Source organism: Motacilla alba, chromosome 19 (assembly GCF_015832195.1).
Source record: "Motacilla alba alba isolate MOTALB_02 chromosome 19, Motacilla_alba_V1.0_pri, whole genome shotgun sequence".
NCBI classification, from domain to species: domain Eukaryota; kingdom Metazoa; phylum Chordata; class Aves; order Passeriformes; family Motacillidae; genus Motacilla; species Motacilla alba.
Window position 1 is genome coordinate 6,715,759 of NC_052034.1, and position 21,488 is coordinate 6,737,246.

At 47.5% G+C, this 21,488-nt stretch overlaps 1 protein-coding gene across 2 annotated transcripts; it reads right to left on the reverse strand.

Moving 5' to 3' along the window:
• Window positions 1–1,956: 1,956 nt before the first annotated feature.
• On the reverse strand, window positions 1,957–18,653 carry HSD3B7 (hydroxy-delta-5-steroid dehydrogenase, 3 beta- and steroid delta-isomerase 7). Of its 2 annotated transcripts, none has more exons than XM_038158407.1 (6): window positions 18,448–18,653; window positions 13,410–13,565; window positions 10,550–10,658; window positions 6,380–6,479; window positions 4,672–4,834; window positions 1,957–3,768 (listed from the first exon to the last, which is right to left on the reverse strand). In XM_038158407.1, the coding sequence occupies exons 1-6, from the start codon at window positions 18,593–18,595 to the stop codon at window positions 3,329–3,331; spliced, it is 1,116 nt and encodes a 371-aa protein (XP_038014335.1). In that variant the 5' UTR covers window positions 18,596–18,653; the 3' UTR covers window positions 1,957–3,328. The 2 variants fall into 2 exon arrangements, with proteins under 2 accessions (XP_038014335.1, XP_038014336.1); XM_038158408.1 differs by lacking the exon at window positions 18,448–18,653 and adding an exon at window positions 17,949–18,440.
• Between the last annotated feature and the right edge of the window lie 2,835 nt (window positions 18,654–21,488).

The window sequence follows — 21,488 nt, forward strand, 5'->3', positions numbered from 1 at the left end:
GAGCCATGGCCTGTCCTGGGGAAGTTTAGCCATGTTGAAAATACAAGCAGGTGTCAGTCCTTGCTCATCCTCCCTGCTCCTGCAGCAGAGACTGCCTGCATCTGTCTCCTCCGTGCTTCAGCTCTGCTTCTCCCTGCAATAGTTGTCAGGGATATTAGCATTAAATACTTACTGCCTGGCTTAACTAAGGGGTAAGATAGGATTTAATTTGTATGGCTGAAATCCAATTATATAATGGAGCCCCTGGGGGAAGCAGTTATACCTGCTGAATCTCTTGGATGAGTAATTGTGCACAAAGGCTCCTCTCCAGAAGTAGAAACAGATCTGAAATATTTTTTCTTTTCTCATTTTTTGCTGCTGCTGTTACATAATAAGGCTGAGACCCTGAAAAGAAAAGCCAATGACAACCCAATGCAGTAGAAAGAATTAAAGCATTGCCAGGGGAAAACAAGTTATAATCTGATAAAATCAAGGATCTAACAGGAAGTCTGCAGCAGCATTAGCTTGGAGGAGCCAAAAGGCAGGGCAGCCAAAGGAAGCTTACTCATCTTTTTGGAAAATAGCACAGCGGCCTTGCTGTCTAACTTTTCCCCCTATTTCTACCATGACCAGGGAAAGGGAATCCTCTGGTTGTTTTTGTCAAAGCCTGGGAGGTGAGTAAGTATTAAAAAAGCTGAGCAGCCAGCTAATTCAGATACATCTGAAAAATCCAGCACTTAACCACCTTTGAAAATCCCTTCTGCTTATCCTGCATGTCATCTGCAGGCTGATAAGCATCAGAATCAGAGGTGATGATGAGCAGGACAGGAACAAAAGCATGATGACGTTCCCAGCAAGGTTTATGAAAGCAGGCAAGCTTGTAAGGCATTAATCTGGGATAGTGCTGGGGCTTGACAACTCTCCCATCTGATATCTGCAGCAGCTCCAAATCCCACAAAGGAATTACTGAGGGACTGGGACTGAAGGCATCAGCCTGTTGTGCTTGTGCAAGGCTCCTCAGAGGTCAGAGCGCCAAAATTCATTCTATTTTTAAAGACAAAAAGCAAACTTTTATTCTTTTCTAACGAGCTCTGAGTGGAAAAAATCATTTCCTCAGTGTCTTTGATTCCAGGGCTACATGCAGATAAAATTGTAACTGCTTCCAGCCAGCGGAGGGAAGGCCAGAATTCCCAGTGCCGCGGAGTGAGGGCAGAGCCTTCAGCCTCGCTGCCTGGGCAGGGATTTCAGTCCTTGCAGAACGCTGCTAAATCCTGGTGAGGCTGCACGAGGAGGGACCTGTTCCCAGCCTCGCAGCTCCACCCAGTGGCTCTTTTTTGGCAGGATAAATCCATAATTTCAGAGGCATCAAAACTTGTTGAAGGCCAACAGTGATGCACTGTGGAGATGCTCTGGGATACGCATGAGGAATTGAGGGTGTATTTGTCACATTCTTTGAGTTGTCAGCTACCATTTGGATAATGGCAAAAAACTGCAAAGAGACTTGTAATGAATCTATAAAAATCAGAAATCTCATTATCCCCTTTCTTAACCCCTCCCAGCACAAGTGGAAGGGGGAAAATGGTAGGGAACTGGTAATTTACCCACTTCACCTTTTCAAATTCTCTGTGAGCAGACTGCAACAGTTTGGGCCAAACTTATTGTTATATGAGCTTAGTAATGAACTACCAAAGCAACTGATTTCTGATCTGTAAGCTCATTTTGAAAAAGAATTCTCTTGTGAGTGTGAATTTAACTTGGCAGCTCTCACTGTATTGCTCCACTTTCCTTCCTGGGTAATTACCAGGACTAACAGGAAGCAAATTTTCATCATTTCTATCAAGGCTGCCATGCTGAAACTTGCTGTTTCTAGGAGTATCAGGGCACTTATAATTAAAATAAGCTTCTATTTGTGCATATGCACACTTTTACTCCAAGAACACTCAAGAGATGGGTACAGATTCACAGAACACAGAAGTGTGACATTAACAGTGTTTATTTTCTATTTGAGCCAGTATTGTAAAAATATCCCATTCCTCCAAGCTCAAGTGAAAACTGACATCTCAGTTGTGCATAATGTAGATTTACCAGCCTCTCTGCAGGTCTTAAAAATAGAGAAGCTGATAAACTGATAGAAACCACAGTTTTGCTGTGAATCTCCTGGAAGTGCCTGCCCCATCTGTGTGAGGAAAATATCATCTGTGAAATGCTGCTCCCAGATGGGCTGTGCAGCTCCAGTGCCATGCGAGGAGCTGAAATGACCTCTTCCTCCTGGAGTTCAAACGTTATTTAGCATAAATGCAGCCCCTAAGGCCTTCACTTGATGTTGCTTTCTGCCAGCACAGCAGCTGAACATGGGCTTTAATCTGCTTTGTTTTGCCATTGGAGAGCTCTGTGGTAAGAGATTTGGAGTTACAAACTTCGTGAATCCAACCTTTAAGTTTGTAGACATCACTTCTCCATCCATACAATTAAAGGTTAATCAGCCTATGCCTTGTTAGGACAAAAGATGAGAGGTTTTTCTTTTAGAGGGATAATAGTTCAAAATAGATATTCAGTATTCCACAGCTAAAGAGTAACAGGAAGCATCTTGCAAAAGGCAGTTTTGGAAAAGGGAATTTTTTTTTCTTTTTATTAAACCCTAAATCAGAGCAAGAACCTGCTGGGTTTTACTTGTCCTCCCCAAAACTATCACTGAAGAGCCCTTCAGTGTCTGAGCCAGGTAGAGCCACCCCACCAAATGTCCAAGACCGTGGCTCCCAGGCTGGGGAACAAAACTGGTTCACTGATCTTACCACAAAGGAGTTTTCTGGGCACCATCTCCCAGCTGAGCTTGATCTCTCTTGTTCCCACAAGTCACTGTGCAGTGGTGGCACCTTGGCCCTGAGGGAGGCCAGCAACTCCTGTATGTGTGCAGGGAAGGTTTCAAATGCCCATGGAACACAAAATAGCTGAGATTTTGGCATGGCAAGGGTATCACAACTTGCAGCCTGTGAGTTTTTCTCCCTCTCTGCTTCTGTACCAGGATTTCTGTGTTTGCAAAGCTCCTGCCAAAGGTCTGTGCAGGTTGTGAAGCTCCCTCCCCTGTGCCAGGGGAGATACAGGTTGGATATTAGGAAAAAGTTTTTCACAGAAAGGGTGATAAAGTTCTGGAATGGCCTGGGGAGGTGGTGGAGTCCCCATCCCTGGGTGTGTTTAACAAAGCCTGGCTGTGGCACTGGGTGCCAGGGTTTAGTTGAGGTGTTGGGGCTGGCTTGGACTCAATGGTCTTGAAGGTCTCTTCCAACCTGGTCATTCTGTGAATTCAGATGAAACCTCAGGATAAGCAACCTCCTTACCCCAAAAGTGCTGTTCAGTTCTTCTTTTCATGCAGCTGGGGGGGTCCCAGGCTCCCTGCAGCTGCTTTCAGCCACTGTGCAGTCCTGAGCCTGCTCTCCTGCCACGTGAAGAGGGGTTTGTACCCAAAATGCCTGGAGGCCTTGTCTGTCTCAAAGGAGAAGGTGGTGACTATGGTGTTCAGCAGGGCCACGCTGAGGAAAGGCTGTGGCCTCCAGAAAGGGGACAGGATGGCCCTGATGATCCTGTGCAGTTGGATCATCAACCACATCTTCCAGTAGGGGATGTGAGAGCCCAGCCTCACCGAGGGGTCTGCACTGGCCAGCAGCTGGTGCCTGACCAGGAAACCCTTCCTGCTGGGGGTGTCATCGTAGCAGTAATACACCTGTCCTGCCAGCAGCTCTGCCTTCAGCTGCAGGTGCCGTGCTGCAAGGACATGCATCCATGCCACGTTCCCTGCGGAAATAAGAGAGGGAGAGAAACAGCCGTTCAGGGGGAGCTCAGTTTCCCTGCTCACCATAGAATGAGTGCACTGGATGTGCCAGCTTCAGTGCTGGGAAGCAGGGGGGCACTCATGTGTGCTCAGCTGTGCTGCAGAGATACTGAGTAGTTAATCCAGGCCTCCAAGATCCTTTAAACCTTTGGTCTCCCCTTTGAGCTGGACAATTAATGTGCCTTGTGATCCTGGTTCACGTGAAGCAAAAGGGCAGTGTTTTGTAGTTTTTGAGAGCAGGATGAATAGGAGGCAGTGCTCCAGGGTTTTATCCCTGCCTCTGCTGTGAGCCTTTGAAGGAGTCACTTGATTTATCTGGGCCTGATTCTTCTCTAACAGCATTTTCAAACTCTGCACTTTTGGAAAAAGACATAGAAGTGTGCTGCACAGAAATCACTGAATGCCTGCATGAGCTAATGGTAAATTACACCCCCTTGAAAGGCACCAAAACAAACTCTTGCTATAGGTTTTGTGAGTAATTTCTTGTGCTTGCTGAAACTGGTTATGTAGTGCAGCCTTTTCTGTAAAGAGCTTGACAAGTAGTGGTAGTTTAATTTTTTTTTTCTAATGAAGAAGTCTTTTCCTAGCAAAAACATTTTATAAACATAGCTGGAATTTCTCTCTGCCTCCCATATATCCCTGAAACACTCCTCAAATGGAATAAAGAAACCCTTCCCAGGAAAATAGTAATGAGAAACTGCTTTTAAAATCCTTTAGCCAGTCTAAGTTTTGTGGTTCCAAACCCATTTGTGCTCATTCACCATACTGATCTCTCTGTCTGGGGAGATTATGGCTAAGCTGACATGTAAAATCCCCTGTGACTAAAGCTGGTAGCACCCACGCAAGGAGCTCAGCCCTTCACTCACCCACGTAGGTGTGATTCCTCTCGGTGTCTTCAGGCTCCAGGTAGTTCAGAACACCACTCCTGGCTCTGGCAAGCAAGTACAGCTCCTGCAGGAACGCTGCCTTCTCCCCATACACGGTGTTGGCACGGAGGATGCAGGTTCTGAGTGTGCCACCATTGCTCAGCTGCAGAATCAGGGAGGGATGTCAGTGGACGGATCCAGTTTAGATGGATCCAGAGATGGGATCTCCCAAGTGACACTGGGTTTCCCAGATAAACCCAAACCCTGGGAGTACTGGCCTAGAGGAGTCAACATTTGCAGAGCTGCTCTGCATGCTTGGCACCTGCTTTGGGTCCCTAAAAACACAAGGAGGTGCCCAGTTTGATTGTTTTTTTTTTTCCCCACTGCAGATCTGCACCCACGAGGTGCTCTTTGAGAGGTGCTGGCTGGAGTGAACTCTTCTGCAGTTTGGTGTATAAAAGTGGATTTGCAGCAAACAAAACCAGGTACCACAGCAAGCCAACCCAAATGGCTGGCCTCAAACTGGGACTGGGGGAGAGGTGCTCCAGGCAGTGGTTTAGAGCACAAGTCTCATTTTTACATTCTCCTTAATTGTCTAGAAGAACTCCTATGTCTGCTGACTGTGCTGCCAGTCTAAAACAGTGAACAGCTATCTTGGGTGGGGGGCTGGCTCTGGGTACACCAATATTTTTAATTCTTAAGTCACTCTGGAAAGCCTGGAAATTACACATTTTTTCAGTATGAACTAGGTGAACCTGGTTCCTTCAGCCCTAATTTAGCACAGCCCTTTCCAAAGTCACACTCCTGCTGGAGCTGAAGCACAGGCTCGCAGGGAAGCACCCTGTGATCCTGGGAGAGTCTGGCAGCTTCCTGCTGATGTGGGAATATCAGGCTTTGGGAGGCTTAGGACACTGTGCTTCATGCCTCAAATCCAGGCAGAGGTTGGACACGCACTTAGCCAGGAGCTGTGGGGTGTCGCCACATTTCTCTTCACAGAGAAAAGCAAGGCACAATTCTTCCCAAGAATAATTCTGGGTTTCACATTCTCTGAACATCAGAGAAAGAAAACACAATTCTTATCTCATTTGCAGTGCCTGTGTTTGTGCCAAAGTAGAATGCAACATGGAGATTGCTGACCCAAAGTGATGGTGTTTTGTTTGTAGAATGCAATATGGAGATTGCTGACCCAAAGTGATGGTGTTTTGTTTGTAGAATGCAATATGGACATTGTTGACCCAAAGTGATGGTGTTTTGTTTGTAGAATGCAATATGGACATTGTTGACCCAAAGTGATGGTGCTTTGTTTGTAGAATGCAATATGGAGATTGTTGACCCAAAGTGATGGTGTTTTGTTTGTAGAATGCAATATGGAGATTGCTGACCCAAAGTGATGGTGTTTTGTTCCCTTGGCCCATCAGGGCCAGGTGTGTGTGTGTGTGTTGGGACTGTCAGGACAGCCACGAGATTCAGTGCAGGGGAGTGTCGTTGAGTGCTTGGCAGATTCAGTTTAGATGTTATGTAATATAGTATAGAATAATATAGTATAATAAAGTAATTAATTAGCCTTCTGATAAGATGGAGTCAGATGCATCATTCTCTCCCCCTCGTCGGGGCAAAACTATCCACGGTAGTGGGGTCTTTCCAACCATCTCCCTCTTTCCCCTGCCCTGGGCTGTAATTCCAGGGGTGCTACCACTGGATTTTGTACCTTTGCTCCGTTGGCTTCAAGCACAATTTTTTCTGCCATGGCTTTTGTCTTCCCATAGGGCAGCTCCACTTCCCCACTGTACTGAGACTCCTCATTTCCTCTGGAACAGATTGTGGGAGACAGGGAGTGACTGTGGGGCAGAGCACAGGGCTCAGGGACATCTGTGCCAGCCTGGTTTGCTCTGCATTCCCTGCTCCCAGGGGTTTCTGCTGCCTGGCAGCTATGGGAATCTCAGCTCCTCGCTGCACTTTGGGAGGAATCAAGTCCCGAGGAACACCAGGTGCTTCGGGGTGTTCACAGGCAGGTTTGCATGGGGGCAGTGGTTTCTCAGAGCTGGATTTAGTTTTGTCTAATAGCCTGATTGAAATAGCATTCCATCAGGCAAATTAGAAGGCAGCAGAGTGGCATTTTTAAGCAACTCACAGCAAGGTAAAAAGAGCACAAGAAGATGGAGGGCAGGAAAATGAGAGCAATTCTACTTCATTTTTTCATTAGGGCCAGAGAAAAGCCTCTCATGAGCCATAAACTAAAAGGAGAAACTGCTACTTAATTTTCTCACAGAGTTGATTAAAGTTGGGAGGCATTTGCTGGGGATGTGGTGGAGCTGCTGGAGATCTCCTGGAAGCCTTGCAATCAGCAGGGTTGTGCTGGGATTGCTCCTTCATCTCCCCTCACAAATTGCCCTTGAGGGGAAGGAGAAGCAGAGGACCCACGGTGAAGGACAAGCAGGGAACGCTGGGCTGTGGCTGTGGAAGACAACCTGCTCCTCAGGCTGCCCCCTTACAGTTGCCAAGGGGAAAGCCTGTGGGATCTCACATGGAGCCAGCCTCACAGAGCCTGGAATAATTCCAAGGAGAAAGCAGAAAGCAGCTCTATTCCCCATAGGGTGTCAGCATCTTGTCCCAGTGGTTTTAGATCAGCCTGAGGCCATCATGGGATTCAACATCTCCAGTGGGCTCTGCAGTGAAGAAACCTGGCTTGCAGCATGGGGAAGGAGCATCTACTTGCTCCCCTGCTCCCCTGAGTAGCAGAGATCAAATCTCCCTCCCTTCTTGTGCTGCTGGAGACTTTCTTCCCATTTTTAAATTAATTTACTCTATATTTTGCTGTTCAAGAGAAATCCACCCTGCCAAACCAGTACCTGCCTGGCACGGGGTACCCCACACAGGGCAAAGAGGAATCCTCACCCTCCTGTGGCTCAGACACATCTCCTGGAAGGTTCAGTGGCCTGTGGGGACTTCACCCAGCACATCTGCAGCAGAGGTGTTTTTGTCAAACACTGGGCCCTGGGAGAGTCAGCTCTGACTCAGGCTCCCTCTCTGACCTTGGCAAGTTGTTCCTGTGCTCAGATCTCCCCGTGTAAAACGTGGCTGATGCTGCTGCCTGGCCCCTGCCTGTTCAGCAGGCTGGCATGTTGTGTGTCAGACATCCCAGCTGCAATCAGGCTCTCCTTGCACTACAGCAACAGAAATAAATTAGGAGCATCAGAAATGCAGACTCCTCACACACCCTGGGCTTCTATCACAAAACCCTCCTCCCCTCCCCGTGTTTACAGGGCATGAACAAGAGACAAACCAAAAAACAAGCAAGACAAAAGATTGATTGTGCAAGGTTTGTTGCAAGCCCAGGAGAGGCCCAAGACAATTAGTGGGGGGTTATCTAGAAGTTCTAGTTTTAATTGCTTTCTCTCTTTTTTTTAATCAATTTTTTTGGGGTTTTGGTTTTTGGTGTTGTTTTTTTTTTTTTTTTTTCTGTTTTTTTTTTTTTTTTTTCCCTGCAAAGCTTTTGAAAAGCAGCAGCCTCACAAAGGGACAAACCTGCCTGCTGTTCCTGGGCTCTGCTGCGTGTGCCTTCCCCCACCCCTCTGAAGCTTGGTAGTAACAAAGAGCTCAGCATAATGCTCTTGCTTTTCAAAACGATCCCAGATAAGTGAACGCTAATCAGAGTGGAGCAGCATTGTCAGAAGGTATCTCAGCAGTGCCTGTCTCCCAGGGATTGAGACTGACAGAGGCATTTTCTATTATTGTCGGATGCTGAGGTGTGAGCATTATCCCTGAGCCCATCACCCCGGCCAGAGACTCCTCCTGCTTTTTCTGTGCCAATTCCCTGCACGTGAAAGGGAGGTAAATAAATTCTACAGTGCCGTGATGGAGAAGGGGGACAGAGGAAAAGGCAAAGGCAGGCAGGATCCTGGACTGTGAGGAACAGGGTGGGGATGGGGAGATGGGAAGAGGAGAAAGGAGAGAGGCATCACCTGTGCCTTCAGTCTGCAAAGCAGAGCCATGTTATGCTGCTCCCAGTCATCCCTGGGCTCCTCCTGACACAGGTGGGGTAAGTTTTCACTGGGAGGCTGATACTTCTCCCATTATCTAATTCCCTTCATTTAAAATCAAAATAATTGGAGAATGAAGACCCCTCTCTAGGGCTTCTTCTCAGGATAATGGGAGAATCTGAATGTGTTCTGCAAAATGAGTGAAAGGCTGCAGGTGTGGTTTTGTTTGTGGTGGGGAAGGCTGTTTATAGCTCCATGAGCATCAGCCTGGGTGGGTTTTCTAACCCCTGTTGGTGCCACCATTACAAGCCAAAGGACTGTGATCAGGCAAGATCTCAGGCTGATTCTTTCAAGACATCTGTTAACATCTCTCTCCTAAGTCACAGGACTAAAATACTGGCAAGGATGTGCCTGTATCTACATGAATTCTTAGGAATTATTTGTATTTGCTAGTGACCAAATTCCACAGCTTTGCAGTGACAGTCTCCAGTGCTTGTGGTCCCAAATGGATTGAGTTGCTCTCATGAATTTTTTCATAAGCCAGACATTTATTCTACAGATTTGAGTGCTTAGACACTTTTCAAAACAAGGGGCTTATGCCTTCACTTACTTGTGAGCATGAAATTGAGGCTTGTAGGCAATTTTAAGTTATGTCTTTTCTAGCTGGGCTCAAATTTCTAGAGCCAAGTGACTGAAGGCAGCTGTGTCCAGGCTGGCTGCCTGTGGAGGCACCGCTTGACTTGGAGCCAGCTCCCCTGGCACACAAATTTCCAGGGGCTGAGCAGTTTGTGTGGCTCTGACCAGGCTTGAAATCAGCAAGGAGACTTCGGTACACATCAGACTGACCTCAAATTCAACCTAAAACTTTAGCCCCAGAAGTTTTTGAAGATATTTCTTCAGAAATATCAGCCCTGCTCTCAAGGTGCAGGTGCTGTTGCCCCAGGAATACAAAAGTATTCCCAAATCCTGATGCTGAGCCCTGAGCAGGAGTGCCAGCTGATTGTCAAAGTCACTTCTGGGGATCTAAGCAAAAAAACCCTCAAAATTGTTATTTTGACCACTGTCTTTGTATTGATCCAAATCTCACCTTTGCCACAGAGGGTTTTCTAAAGCTCTGCTGCTGCTTCTGGGTCTGTGGGTCAATCTCATGGGAGCCACAAACAGAGGAGAAGGGTTGAGCGTAAAGCCCCAAAGTGGTGACATCCAGGAGCCCAGGAGGCAGCCCCCATGAGCATGTTCCAGGAAGAAGGACTTTGAGGGATAGAAGGGTACAATTTACAGATCAGAAGCAGGTAACAGAAGGATGTGACTACACCTGAATCCTGCAGGGCAGGTTCACACCATGCCTCTGTCCCCTAAGACTTCATAGGCAATTGCTTTTTTCTGGGATAATGCTACATGAAATCTGCCCACATTTGATAACAGAGGATGGGCACAGGCTTCCCAGCAGCTCCCTGTGGAGCTGAGAGGAGGAGGGGCAGTGTGGTGGTAGCAGTGGGGCACCACCGCCCTTTGGGTTGACCCATTGGGCAGGAGAGCAAAACCTCTGACCCAACAGCAGGATGTAATTCGGCCATATCCCAAACTTTGAGCACGTGAAACCTTATCTCAAAATGATTTTAGGGCTCAGAGGAGCAGGGCTGTAGATCCAGGGACAGCCTGGCACTGCAGCTGGGCCACACAGCTCTCACCTTGGGGTGTCACTGGCCAGGATTAGGCTGGGAAGAGCCATGGCTCCTAAATGGGAAGAGCAGCAAGGAAAGGTTTTCAAGAAAGAGAAGGAACAAGCAGGAAGGGAAACACAAATCTCCTTGGTAGCTCAGATCTCCATCTGGCTGCAGTTGCATTGCTGTTTGACTGGACAAACAGAGCAATGGAGAAGGTTTGCTGAGCCTCACCTGAGCAGGGGCTCACAGGAGGTGTTGGGTCCCACGGCAGCGATGGAGCTGGTGTAGAGCAGGTATGGGATGCTCAGGACACAGCAGGCCCTTACCACGTTTTCAGTTCCTGTGGGGCAGGATGGGACGGACAAAGATCAGCCACCCTGCCTTGATTCCTGTTGTGCAAATCAAAACAGATTCCCAGGGGCTTTTTCCAGCTTGGAACAAACCCATCTTTTTTTATGGCTGAAAAGATGTAAAGCCCCAGGTGAGGGCTGCATTTCCTCGGGAGGGGATGGTTTACAGCATGAGCAGCAGTCACATCCATAGCTCTGATGTGGCTGATCCTCCATGGCCATTGGCAACTGACTTAACTTGGACTTTAGAGCTGCTAACAAAGGGAAGTTGAGGGCTTGGCAGGGCAAAACTCCATTTTTTCTCATTTGGGGACAGGTTTTTAGTGAACTGCTGCCTTCTGGCAAAGGATCAGCGTTTTAGTTGCATGTGTTGCTCTGCAGAAGGTCTGCAGGGTGCTACAGGGTGAAATCACTCCATCAGACTCCTGATAGCTGCAGAACTTTAAATAAAATAATGAGGGCAGCTTACAAGTCCATGTGAAATCCAGACAAATCCCAAACATGGTTTGCTTTCAGGAAGGTTGTTCTGGCTGAATTAGTTGGTCAGTGTGTGCAGTTTAGTGTGGTTATTTTGGAGTATTTCAGTGGGTTTAAACAATTTATGACTCTTTCAGGAGTGGTTTTTGCATTCATTGTGATTTTGATCCAAGTTGATCCTGTGAGAGCCTCAAGGACAAGGACTGAGGGCCTTCAGACCTCAGATTGAAAGGAAGCAGCTCGTAGGGTTGGCTTCCAGAAACCTCCACACTATTTGTGCCTGGCTAAGCAGGCTCTGCCCTGAGCCTCTCTGCAGATCTTGTGTGGGAGGGCTTGTGATTTCTCTTCTCTTTGCTATTAAGGGCATAATCTGATATTACCAAGGAAATCCTGAGTTTAGGGTGATTTCCAAGCACAGGAATCCATCTGAAATCCCAGTGGAAAAGAATCAATGTGCTTCTCCATGAGCCTATCACAATATGTAAAGTTAACTGAGAACCCCTGGTGAGAAACATCCCTGGAAACAGCTGAGTTAAAATCCATTCAGCTTAACAAAAAGAAGATTAAAAAGTCTTTAAGTGACTAGATAGAAAAAATAATTCTTGTAGAAGAGAACTCTTCAATTCAGTCAACAAGGCTATAACAAGACTCAGCAGCCAGTGGTTGAAACAGAGGAGGGAATCAAAGCAGAAGATGTAAATTTTGGCCAGAAATTATAATTAACCATAGCCACACCACCACTCCTCAGCATTGTTATGGCTTGCTGAAAGCCATGATAGATAGCCCATTAACTTGCTCCCTTAATTCCAGGCAACAAGTCTGTTGAAAAGGAATGGTCCAATTTAGCCACAAATTGTTGGGCTCAGAGCAGTAATTGGATGAATTTCTGTGGCCTGAGTTGCACAGAGGAGCCAGCTAGAGGATTATATACTTGACCTCTCCTGACCCTACTTTTTTCCATGAAGTCTGCAGCAGGTATCAAATACCATTTTTATTCTTTTTTCTGCCATGATTTCAATAGAGAACTTCAGGCTAATCTCTCAATTCAGGATTTTGAGGAGCCCTGGTGAGGGCAGCAGCCCCATTTTGGGGAGTTCCATGTGGAGCCATCCAAGGGGAGGCAGAAATTCAGGACAGGCTCCCGTTAAACCATCCCAGACTGTGCTCCTCAAAGAGTCACTCTGGAAAATCCTTGCATGTATGGTTTTCTGGGAATGTCATCAACAACTGCAAGAGGTTTGGTTTGCTGAGGAGGGGACTTGCCTGGTGTTCATTGCTCTCTCTGAATCCTCCCTGAGCTGAAGCACTGAGCTCACAGCAACAGTGAGGGGGAAGAGCTCACAAAGCCACTAAAAAGCAGCAGGAACCCTCAGGCTCTGAATATTCTCAGAACACAGAGAGCACAATGCTGGCTCTTAAAAGCATTGAGTTTTGAAAACAAGTACAGCAATGAAAAGAAGGCTGGAATTTAAATGTTACCCTTGACTGTATCAGCAAATAGTCGAAGCCCTAAGCAGTAATCGAGTTGGAGATGTATATATATGAAAAAAAAAAAAAGTTCCTTCCTTTTGGTTAACGACTATTTTAGTAGCTAACAGCCTGAGGTACCACTGGAATTGCTGCTGTAATAGGGATTTCATTATTTTTATAGCCTGTGCTTATTTCCCAGATTTATGAACAAATTTTCTCTAAGCAGATCGTGCACCAAACATGAAATTGGCTCTGGTGGTAGGAGGACAGGGTTGTAGGGTTGTGGAGCTCTCAGTTACACGTGGCCTGTTGATACATGATAGCTGGGAACTCTGACTAATTAAACAGCATCATCTGCTAATTAAAACAGCATCACTCCCTTCTGGTGGGTGCAGCTCAACGGGTACAGCCTTGTGCTGGTAGAGACAGGGCAAAATCCCTGGGAAAGCCATGAGCTCTCCAGAGCACAGTTTCATTTTAATTGTTTCCCTTGTCACACACAAAGCAGTTTCAGACCACTGTAGGTGTGTCCTGACCCACCTCAGAGCCACCAGGGGAAGTTCTGCTCTGGCCCAGGAGAGCTGTGCCAAAACTGAGCCCGGATTTGATGAGCAGTGGAGAGGAGCAAGGACAGAGGGGCAACGGGAGAAACCTCCGTGCTGGAAAGGTTCTGGGCACCTTTTCTCTCTCTGGGCATTTGGGATTCAGGCAGAGGGAGCCCGAAATGTGGATGGATGTGGCTGCAAGGTGTGTGAGAGGGCAGGGCTGTGTCCAGGGCCCTGCTCTGGGCTCACCCCCGACGTTGACGGCTCTCATCTCCGAGAAGGGCAGCGTGCTCCTGTAGTCCACCACAGCAGCTGTGTGGAGCACCACGTGCACTCCCCTCATGGCAGCAAGGAGCGCGCCGGGGTCGCGGATGTCTCCTCTCATCACTGTCACACGAGTGGAAGCTGCAGAAAAACAATACAGAGGTGCAGGGGGGGGAAAAGAGTACAAATCAGCATTTGTTTTTTCTGCAAAGAACAAAAAAAATCTACAAAAAAAAATTAATTTCAATTTAATAAATTTAATAAATAATAAAAATAAATATTAAGAATATAGTAATAAATAATAAAAGCAACAATTTAAAATTCTAATTAATTAATTTTCAAATATAAATAAAAATTATAAATCAAAAATTATAAATTAAATCAGCATTTGTACTGCAAGCTACAAAAATTTATAAATTAAAAATAAATAAATTTATTTAAATTAAATTTAAATTCAATTAACAGCTTTTTGTAAATAAATTATAACTATTAATTGTTAATTGTTTATTAATTAGATAATTAAATAATTACTTTTTATTAATAAACTAATTAATCTTAATTTATAAATGAAAATATAAACCAGAAAAAAATTTCTACATCAAAAAATTTTATACATCAAATCAACATTTGTACTTTCTGTAAAGCACAAAAAGTTTCTACCTTCCTGCGAAGCATGGAATGTCCTCTCTGCAGGGCAAGGCAAAGCACTCTGATAGTTTGAATTTACCACAGTGCTGTGCATCAGCTGTGGGGCAGAGTCAGTGTGTCTGTCCCTGCAGAGCCCCAGCCTGCACCGAGGGCAGCCCTGGCAGCAGGACACACCTGGCCCAGGCTGGAGCTGCCCCTGTGGCTCAGGGAAGCTGTGCTGGACTCTTCCCTTCAGACGCAAAATTTTAGGGCTTGTGGGAACAGCACCTGGTGATTTCAAGAGACATCTCACAGAGCTTTGTTTAAATTGCAAATACTGCCAATTAAGAAGGAAAATAATGCAACAGGTTTAAAAAGCTTCATAGGAAATTCCTCCCTTAGAGCCTCTCAGAATTTTCCCCCTATTCCCTTTTACCTCCTCCTTCCTCAGAGTAGCTGTTCCTTACATGGCTACTCTTGGCATCTACTATTCATTTTCTTGCTTTGAGGCAGTGTTGTAACATTTAAATAGGATTTTCCCCTTTTTCCTTTCCTGTAGTTGGGAATAGAACAGGGAGAAGCTGGGATGAGCAGCCTCCACTCCTCAGGGATTTGCCAGAAGCACTCATGGGGTTGCTTTGGGAAGATCTCTGCCCCGGTCTGCTCTGCCCTGGGCAGAGAGCCCCACACAGGCTGGGCTCAGGGTTGGAATTCCTGGAGGATCCCACCAATGAGTCCAACAGGATGAAGTTTAATAAGTCTAAGTGTCGAGTTCTACATTTTGGCCACAAAAATCCCCTACAATGTTACAAGCTGGGGACGGTGTGGCTGGACAGTGCCCAGGCAGAAAGGGACCTGGGGGTGCTGCTCAACAGAGACTGAACATGAGCCAGCAGTGTGCCCTGGTGGCCAAGAAGGCCAATGGCTCCTGGCCTGGGTCAGGAATGGTGTGGGCAGCAGGAGCAGGGAGGGCATTCTGCCCCTGCACTGGGCACTGGTGAGGGCACAGCTCGAGTGCTGTGCCCAGCTCTGGGCCCTCAGTTTGGGAAGGATGATGAAGTTGAGACACTGGAGTGTGTCCAGAGGAGGCAACGAGGCTGGAGAGGGGCTGGGAACACAAACCCTGTGAGGAACCACTGAGGGAGCTGGGGGTGCTCAGCCTGGAGAAAAGGAGACTCAGGGGTGACCTTATTGCTCTACAGCTTCCTGAAAAGTGGCTGTGCTCAGCTGGGGTTGGTCTCTTCCACCAGGCAGCACTGACAGAACCAGAGCACACAGCCTCAAGCTACCTCAGGGAAGGTATAGGTTGAATATCCAGAAAAAAATTTTCACCACAAGAATAATAAAGTACTGGAATGCTCCTCCCAGGGAGGTGGTGGAGTCACCATCCCTGGGTGTGTTTAAAAAAAGCCTGGACATGGCAGTTGGTGCTATGGTCTAGTTGAGGTGTTAGGGCATAGGTTGGACTCAGTGATCTTAGAGGTCTCTTCCACCCTCATCATTCTGTGATTCTGAGCAGCTCAGGGAAGGGTCTGTGGCTCCAGCTGTGGGGCTGTTATGGTGTGGAAACCCTCAGAGAGGATCCAGCAGGGCAAGGTGGGCAGAGCATTATTCCTGATGGCCCAAAAGGAGGGATGGAATCCAAGCCAGCAGATCAAGTGGCTGAGTGTGCTCTGAGCAGCCTGGGATGGAGAAGGAGACAGAAATGTTACCAAAGGGTCCAGCTGCTTTCTTCATTAGCACAGCTAACAGTCAGTGGACTCACTCTGAGGAGTTTTAATATTAAATTAACATTGACCATGAATATTAATTTAGTAGTAAAGCACAGAGTGAATTCAGTGAGAATAGAGGGTGAAAGGAAAGGAGCTGTCCAGAAGCAGAGGTAAAACCCTTGCCTGGAGGAGCAGAGGGCAGAGGAGGATGCTCCTTCTGAGAGGCAGAGCAGGGTGTCAGCAGGCTCTTGGGGGGAATTTTTCTGCTCCTCTGTTGTTTGGGAAAGCCTAGAAGCCACCAGGCTGAAGTGTTTCATAGCCTTTTTCACACCACCTGTGTTAAGGCAGCTGGTGTAAAGCAACCATGAGGAATTTCCAAATTGATTAGGAAATTGAAGGCCTGTTGAGCACTTCCAGGGCTCCTAAAGAGGTGAGGGGTGTAACTGCAGCTTCAGTGGGTTACCAGCTACTTTGGAGAACTTGTGAAGGCACTGGGAGAGCTCAGCAGAGCAAATGAAACACTTGTGCTTAGAAGGGAGGTAAAGAAGAGGCAGGAAATTACAGAACATTTTGGTTTCAACCCCAGGAAATTCAGGAGCACGCACTCAAACACGCATGTGTGAGCACCTGTGGGATAATGGGCAGAATGGAAGCAGCTGACATGGATTTGTCAAGAACAAATCAAGCCAGATAAACCTCCTTTGTTCTTATGACAAGGTAACAGGCTGCAGGGATATTGTGGAACAGGTTGATGTCATCTATCTTGATTTTTGAAGGGCTTTGGAAACTCAGCGTCATTCTCACAAGGAGTCAGTAAAACATGGGCTAAATCAGCCCCATTAAGGAGAGCACAAAGCTGGTGGAATTACAGTTCCCAGGGAATTGCCAGCTGTGGTAGGTGGCTGCCCTGGGGCTCTCCAGGGCTTATTGCTGTATTTGAGTATTTTTGATTGTTTTCATCAAGAATCTGGCAGATTTGTTCATTAAATCAGCAGATAACATCAGACTGGGAGGGACCATGCTGGAGGATTTGAGTATGAGCTGAATGGAATTAGCAGAGTCTGGGAGTCTGGAGGGGGGGCGGGGGGGAAGTGAAATTTGACAGGAACAAAGAGAAGTTTTTGGTTTAGCAGGGAAGAGGCAGCTGATCTTCATGAAGGAATTAAATTGGGCCAGGGCAGCTCAGGAGCTGTTGCTTGTTGTCAGCTGGAAAAGGCACAATTGTAGTGACAGGTAAAGCAGGAGGATAAATTACAGGATGGAAGACACAAATCCATCAGCTTTTTGCAGCAATGGGAAGGCCATAGCCCAAAACTCAATGCCCCCCTTGCAGACAGGAGCAATGGCAGTGCCCTGCAGTGCTGGATGGAGCAGAGGAGGAGGAAGGAGTGTGTGAGAGCTGCTTTAGCCTAAAGCAGAAACCAGTATGGAGTGGAAGGATGTGGTTTACAGATGGTGAAGATTGTTGTAAAAAAAAAAAAAAGACAGTAATCCTGTAATACCTCTTCTACCTGTAAGTTTAGATGGGAAATCAAGGACTCAGACTGTACCCACTGCCTGGTGGGGCAGAGATAAATGGGCTGCTCGGGGTGGCCTGGGGACAGAACAAACATTTGTGGTGGAGCTGAGTCTGCCCGGGGCAGAGGGATGGGGTTGGGATGGCCCCGCAGGCTGCTCCTGCCTCATTGCCTGTGGTTTGCTGGGGTGTCAGGCCACAGAGCCCTCCTGGAGCAGGGATTTTGGCACCTCCTAAGGTTTAAACAGCTTTTTTTTCAATTATGGGTGCTTTTAAGGTAATTGGCTCCCTGGAAGCTGGGGAAACCAGTCTGCTGAGTTCATCTGCCAGGGAGGTTTCTGATAGTGATATTTCCCTGGGAGTCTTGACTTGCTGTGGGTGCATCCCCTTTCTGTCCATATCTCCCCACAGGATCTCCCTCAGCATTTTTTGCCTCTCTCAAAGCAGGCTGAAGGTTTGGGCAGTCAGAGACAGGAAACCCAGCCCAGCATTAGCTGAGCAGAGCACCCTGAGCTGCCTTGGCTTGTTTGGCATGGGTATTCCTGAATCCAGTAAAACAGGATGTTTTTCCCCAACAAATCTCACTGTACTCAACCCTGCATGAGGGCAGCACTCAGGGTATGATCAAATGAATTCATTCAGTATCTCTGAGTATTTACTGAGACTCACCTCCTCCTTTTTCAAGGCTGCTGTAGGTTTCTCTCAATTATTTCCATCATTTATTTCACAATGCCTGCAGTAGGTGCTGAGACTGATTCTGCTGCTGTCAGGATTTTTAGTTATTTCCCTCAGAAGCAGTGGCTGGTTGGAGCAGCTCAGGAGGGTGTTGGTTTAACCCCTTTGTGTCAGACTGGCTGAGCAGCAGCAGCTGGGCAGCCAAGTTCTCATGTCACAGCCTCTGTGTGCACATGGCTCCTCACAACCGAGCCCTGCCTGGGGGCTCAGAGCCTCACTGGGTGACTTCTCTTGGCTGACCCATCCCTAGGGGTCTTTTTTCTTTGATTTAGTGCTGTGCTGTACAATTTCTGAGCTGGAAGTTGTTCCTCACCCAGTCTGTTTATCCAGGTTCCTACCCCATGCCTGTAACTGTGGCATCTCCAGTGTTATCCCAGCTGCCTGGAAGGAGAGGGTTATGGGCACTAAATTGATGTTGGTGGCCTTTTCTTACCTGTGCTGAGTTTTTCTACTTCTTCTCTTGCTACTGAATCAAAAACTCTGACTTCTTTGATGTAGTCTTGTTGAGACAGGAGCTCCACAATCCTCTCCCCCACAAACCCACATCCTCCTGTCACCAGGTAGACCCAGGCTCCATCCATTGCTGCAGATGTTTTTGTGGTTGAGGAGCAGGGAGAAGGAGGCTGCCAGGATCTTATTGTGCACTCAGCCAGTGTTTTCTGAGCTAAGTCTAAAGTTTAGCTGTCACAGAATGCTGCTGGGTGAACATTAACTGCAGCTGGTTACACATAAATCAGCTTTTCCTTGGCACAGTCCCACAGTGCTGCCACAGGCCCCCTCTGTGCTCTCTGACTCAGCCTTTCCCTGCTCCCATGGCCAGTGGGGCACCTCTGGCTTGCCTTGGTGAGTGTCCAGTCTCAAGCCAAAATTTGGATGCCAGGAGTTTTGCACCCTGGGCAGTCCCTTGCCACAGGCAGGTTTATCATCTGTGGGAGCTCAGGGCTGCCAGTGGGATGTGCAAGGACCCTGTTCCCATGCCCTGGTGGTTTGTAGAGAGGCTTTAGAGCAGCAAACCCTCCCAGTGCTGTGTCAGGAATGGGCAGCTGGGGTTTGGTGGTCACCAGTTCCACCAGTCTGAGCATCTGGAGAGGCTCTGCTGGATGGATGTGCCTTGAGCTGAATCCATCACACACACCCCTCTCTGTTATATATATATATATATATATATATATATATTAGGAGGAGAAAGACCTCTCATAATTTGAAAACCATACTGGAGTGCAAACTCTACCACATCCTTTGGCAAAGCGTTCCAGCAATTAATTCTCATCACTGATACAAGTTCCATCTTGGCTGACACACCTTGCCCTGCTATGCTCTAGAGAGTGTGTGCTGTTTAGTTTCCCACTGGAGTCCAAAAATGGCATCAGCTTTGTCCAAGGATGCTTGATCCTGTCCTAAAAGTGGGATGTGGCAGGGACAAGACCTGTCCTGTTTCTCCCTGCCTCTCCCAAAAAGGCTCAGAGATAACAAAGTCAGGCCTGATCAGCTGCCAGCTCTCCTTGATGCCAAGCAAAGGACATCCTTCAGTCTGGAATAGTCACATTGTTTCCAATCCATCTTTGAGGCAGCTCCTCACCATTGGTGAACTGTTCTTAGAGGGTAAATAAGGCAATATAGTCTCCCTGCTTATTTTTCCTTTCCACAGTGTAGTAGTTGTTTTTCTATAGTGTTGCTTGGGAAGTTTAGGGTGAGTTTGTTCCTGTTTCAGGTTCCCTGCTTTCCTCATCCCCAGGCTGGAATTCCAGCTCCATTCATGGCCAGAGCCACTCTTCCCACAGTGCCAGTGCCTGGCTGGCTCAAGAGCCATGTGCTGCTGAGCATGAGGTTAATGAAGAGTTAAGGCAGTGAACTCCAAGAGTAGCTGTGTTTTGTTGGTGAATAAATAGTTTTCTTTTAATCAGCTCCTGCTCAAGTTCAATGTGCTCCCCTCTGCCATTGATTTTCCTGGGCTGTGTTGAGCTCAGGAGAAGTCAGTTCCCCTCGCTGTGATTACAATCAGTGGCCATAATGGCCCAGAGACCAACATGGGCCTGATGTTAATTTGGTGCCTGGCAGACCAGCACAGCCACAAATGTCCCAAGAAATTAATTTAGCCTTTTATCCAGCAACTCCCAATCTGTACAGTGGTGATTAACACAGCTGCCTTCCCTCAGAGGGCTTCTTGCAAGGATAAATACATCGGAGTTGGAGGTGTTAGGACTCAAAAACTGAGATAAATACACCCTGAGAGACCCAGAGAGGTGCTGCATGGGAATGTCTGGCATGAAGTAACCTTGAGCATGTCCTCATCAGTGATGCACAAAGCCCTGTGAAGCAGAGACCTCAGCTCTGTGGACATTCTTGTGTTTACAAGGCTCAGCCTTCGCTGCACTTTTGGTATCTGCATCTCTGCCGAGTAGTCTGATCAGGAGGGGAAAAAACTGGCTGGGATTTACATATCTCTTGTTGTCTTTGGGATATGAAAAACAAGTTCAGAGCCCAGAGCTGTGACATCTGTGACAGAAACAGCCCAGGCCCTCCCCTCCAGCCTCCCTTTGCCAGCACAGAGGTGTTGCATCTCCAGGAGCAGCTGTAACAGAGTAGGAAGGTTAAAAGAAGGGCTTTACCCACACCATCTTCTGGCAGTTTGAATTGACTGACATGACTCTGGGGGTCTCGTCAAGCCCAGAGGCACACTCAGAACATCCAAAAGCTGCTGGAGGGGGCAGATGTCCAGGAGGCACCAGAGGATGTCAGGGAGGGGATCTGGGCAGCCTTGCTGTCACAGCTGAGCCAACTCAACTTCCTTGTACTGGGAGGAAACTTTTGGGGAAGTGAGGAACCCTGCAAATATCAGCAGATTTTAATTTACACTGCTGGGCAGAGCACAATTCTCTCTCTGACTTGCTCCCCCCTCACAATCTGCTGCAGCCTCTTGTCCTCTGAGTGCCCTCACCGAGCCCAGGCAGGGCTGGGATCCCTGGGTCTGCCCTGGCACAGAATTCCTGCAGGAACTGGAGGAGGAATCTGCCAGGTCTGGGCAGAGCCTCACTCTGCAATGCACAGCAAGGTGCTCAAAGGTGACCTGAGAGGCTGCCTGAGGAGCTAAAACACTTCCCCATGAGGGCAGGATGTGTCCCTGTGTTTGGGATGTGTCCCCGTGTTTGGGATGAGCTCCTGTGTTTGGGATCTGTCCTAATGTTTGTGATGTGTCCCCATATTTGAGATGTGTCGCTGTGTTTGGGATCTGTCCCAATGTTTGGGATGTGTCCCCATATTTGGGATCTGTCCCAATGTTTGGGATGTGTCCCCATATTTGGGATCTGTCCCCGTGTTTGGGACATGTCCCTGTGTTTGGCTCTGGTGGCTGGGAATGCTGAGGGGTGGCTCTGTGTGTCCTGCAGACAGATCTCTCTGCAGAGGAGTCAGCATCATCAAGGGCAGGGAGACCCAGCTCTGGTTTTAGGCAAGAAAGATCCTTTTTGCCTTTTT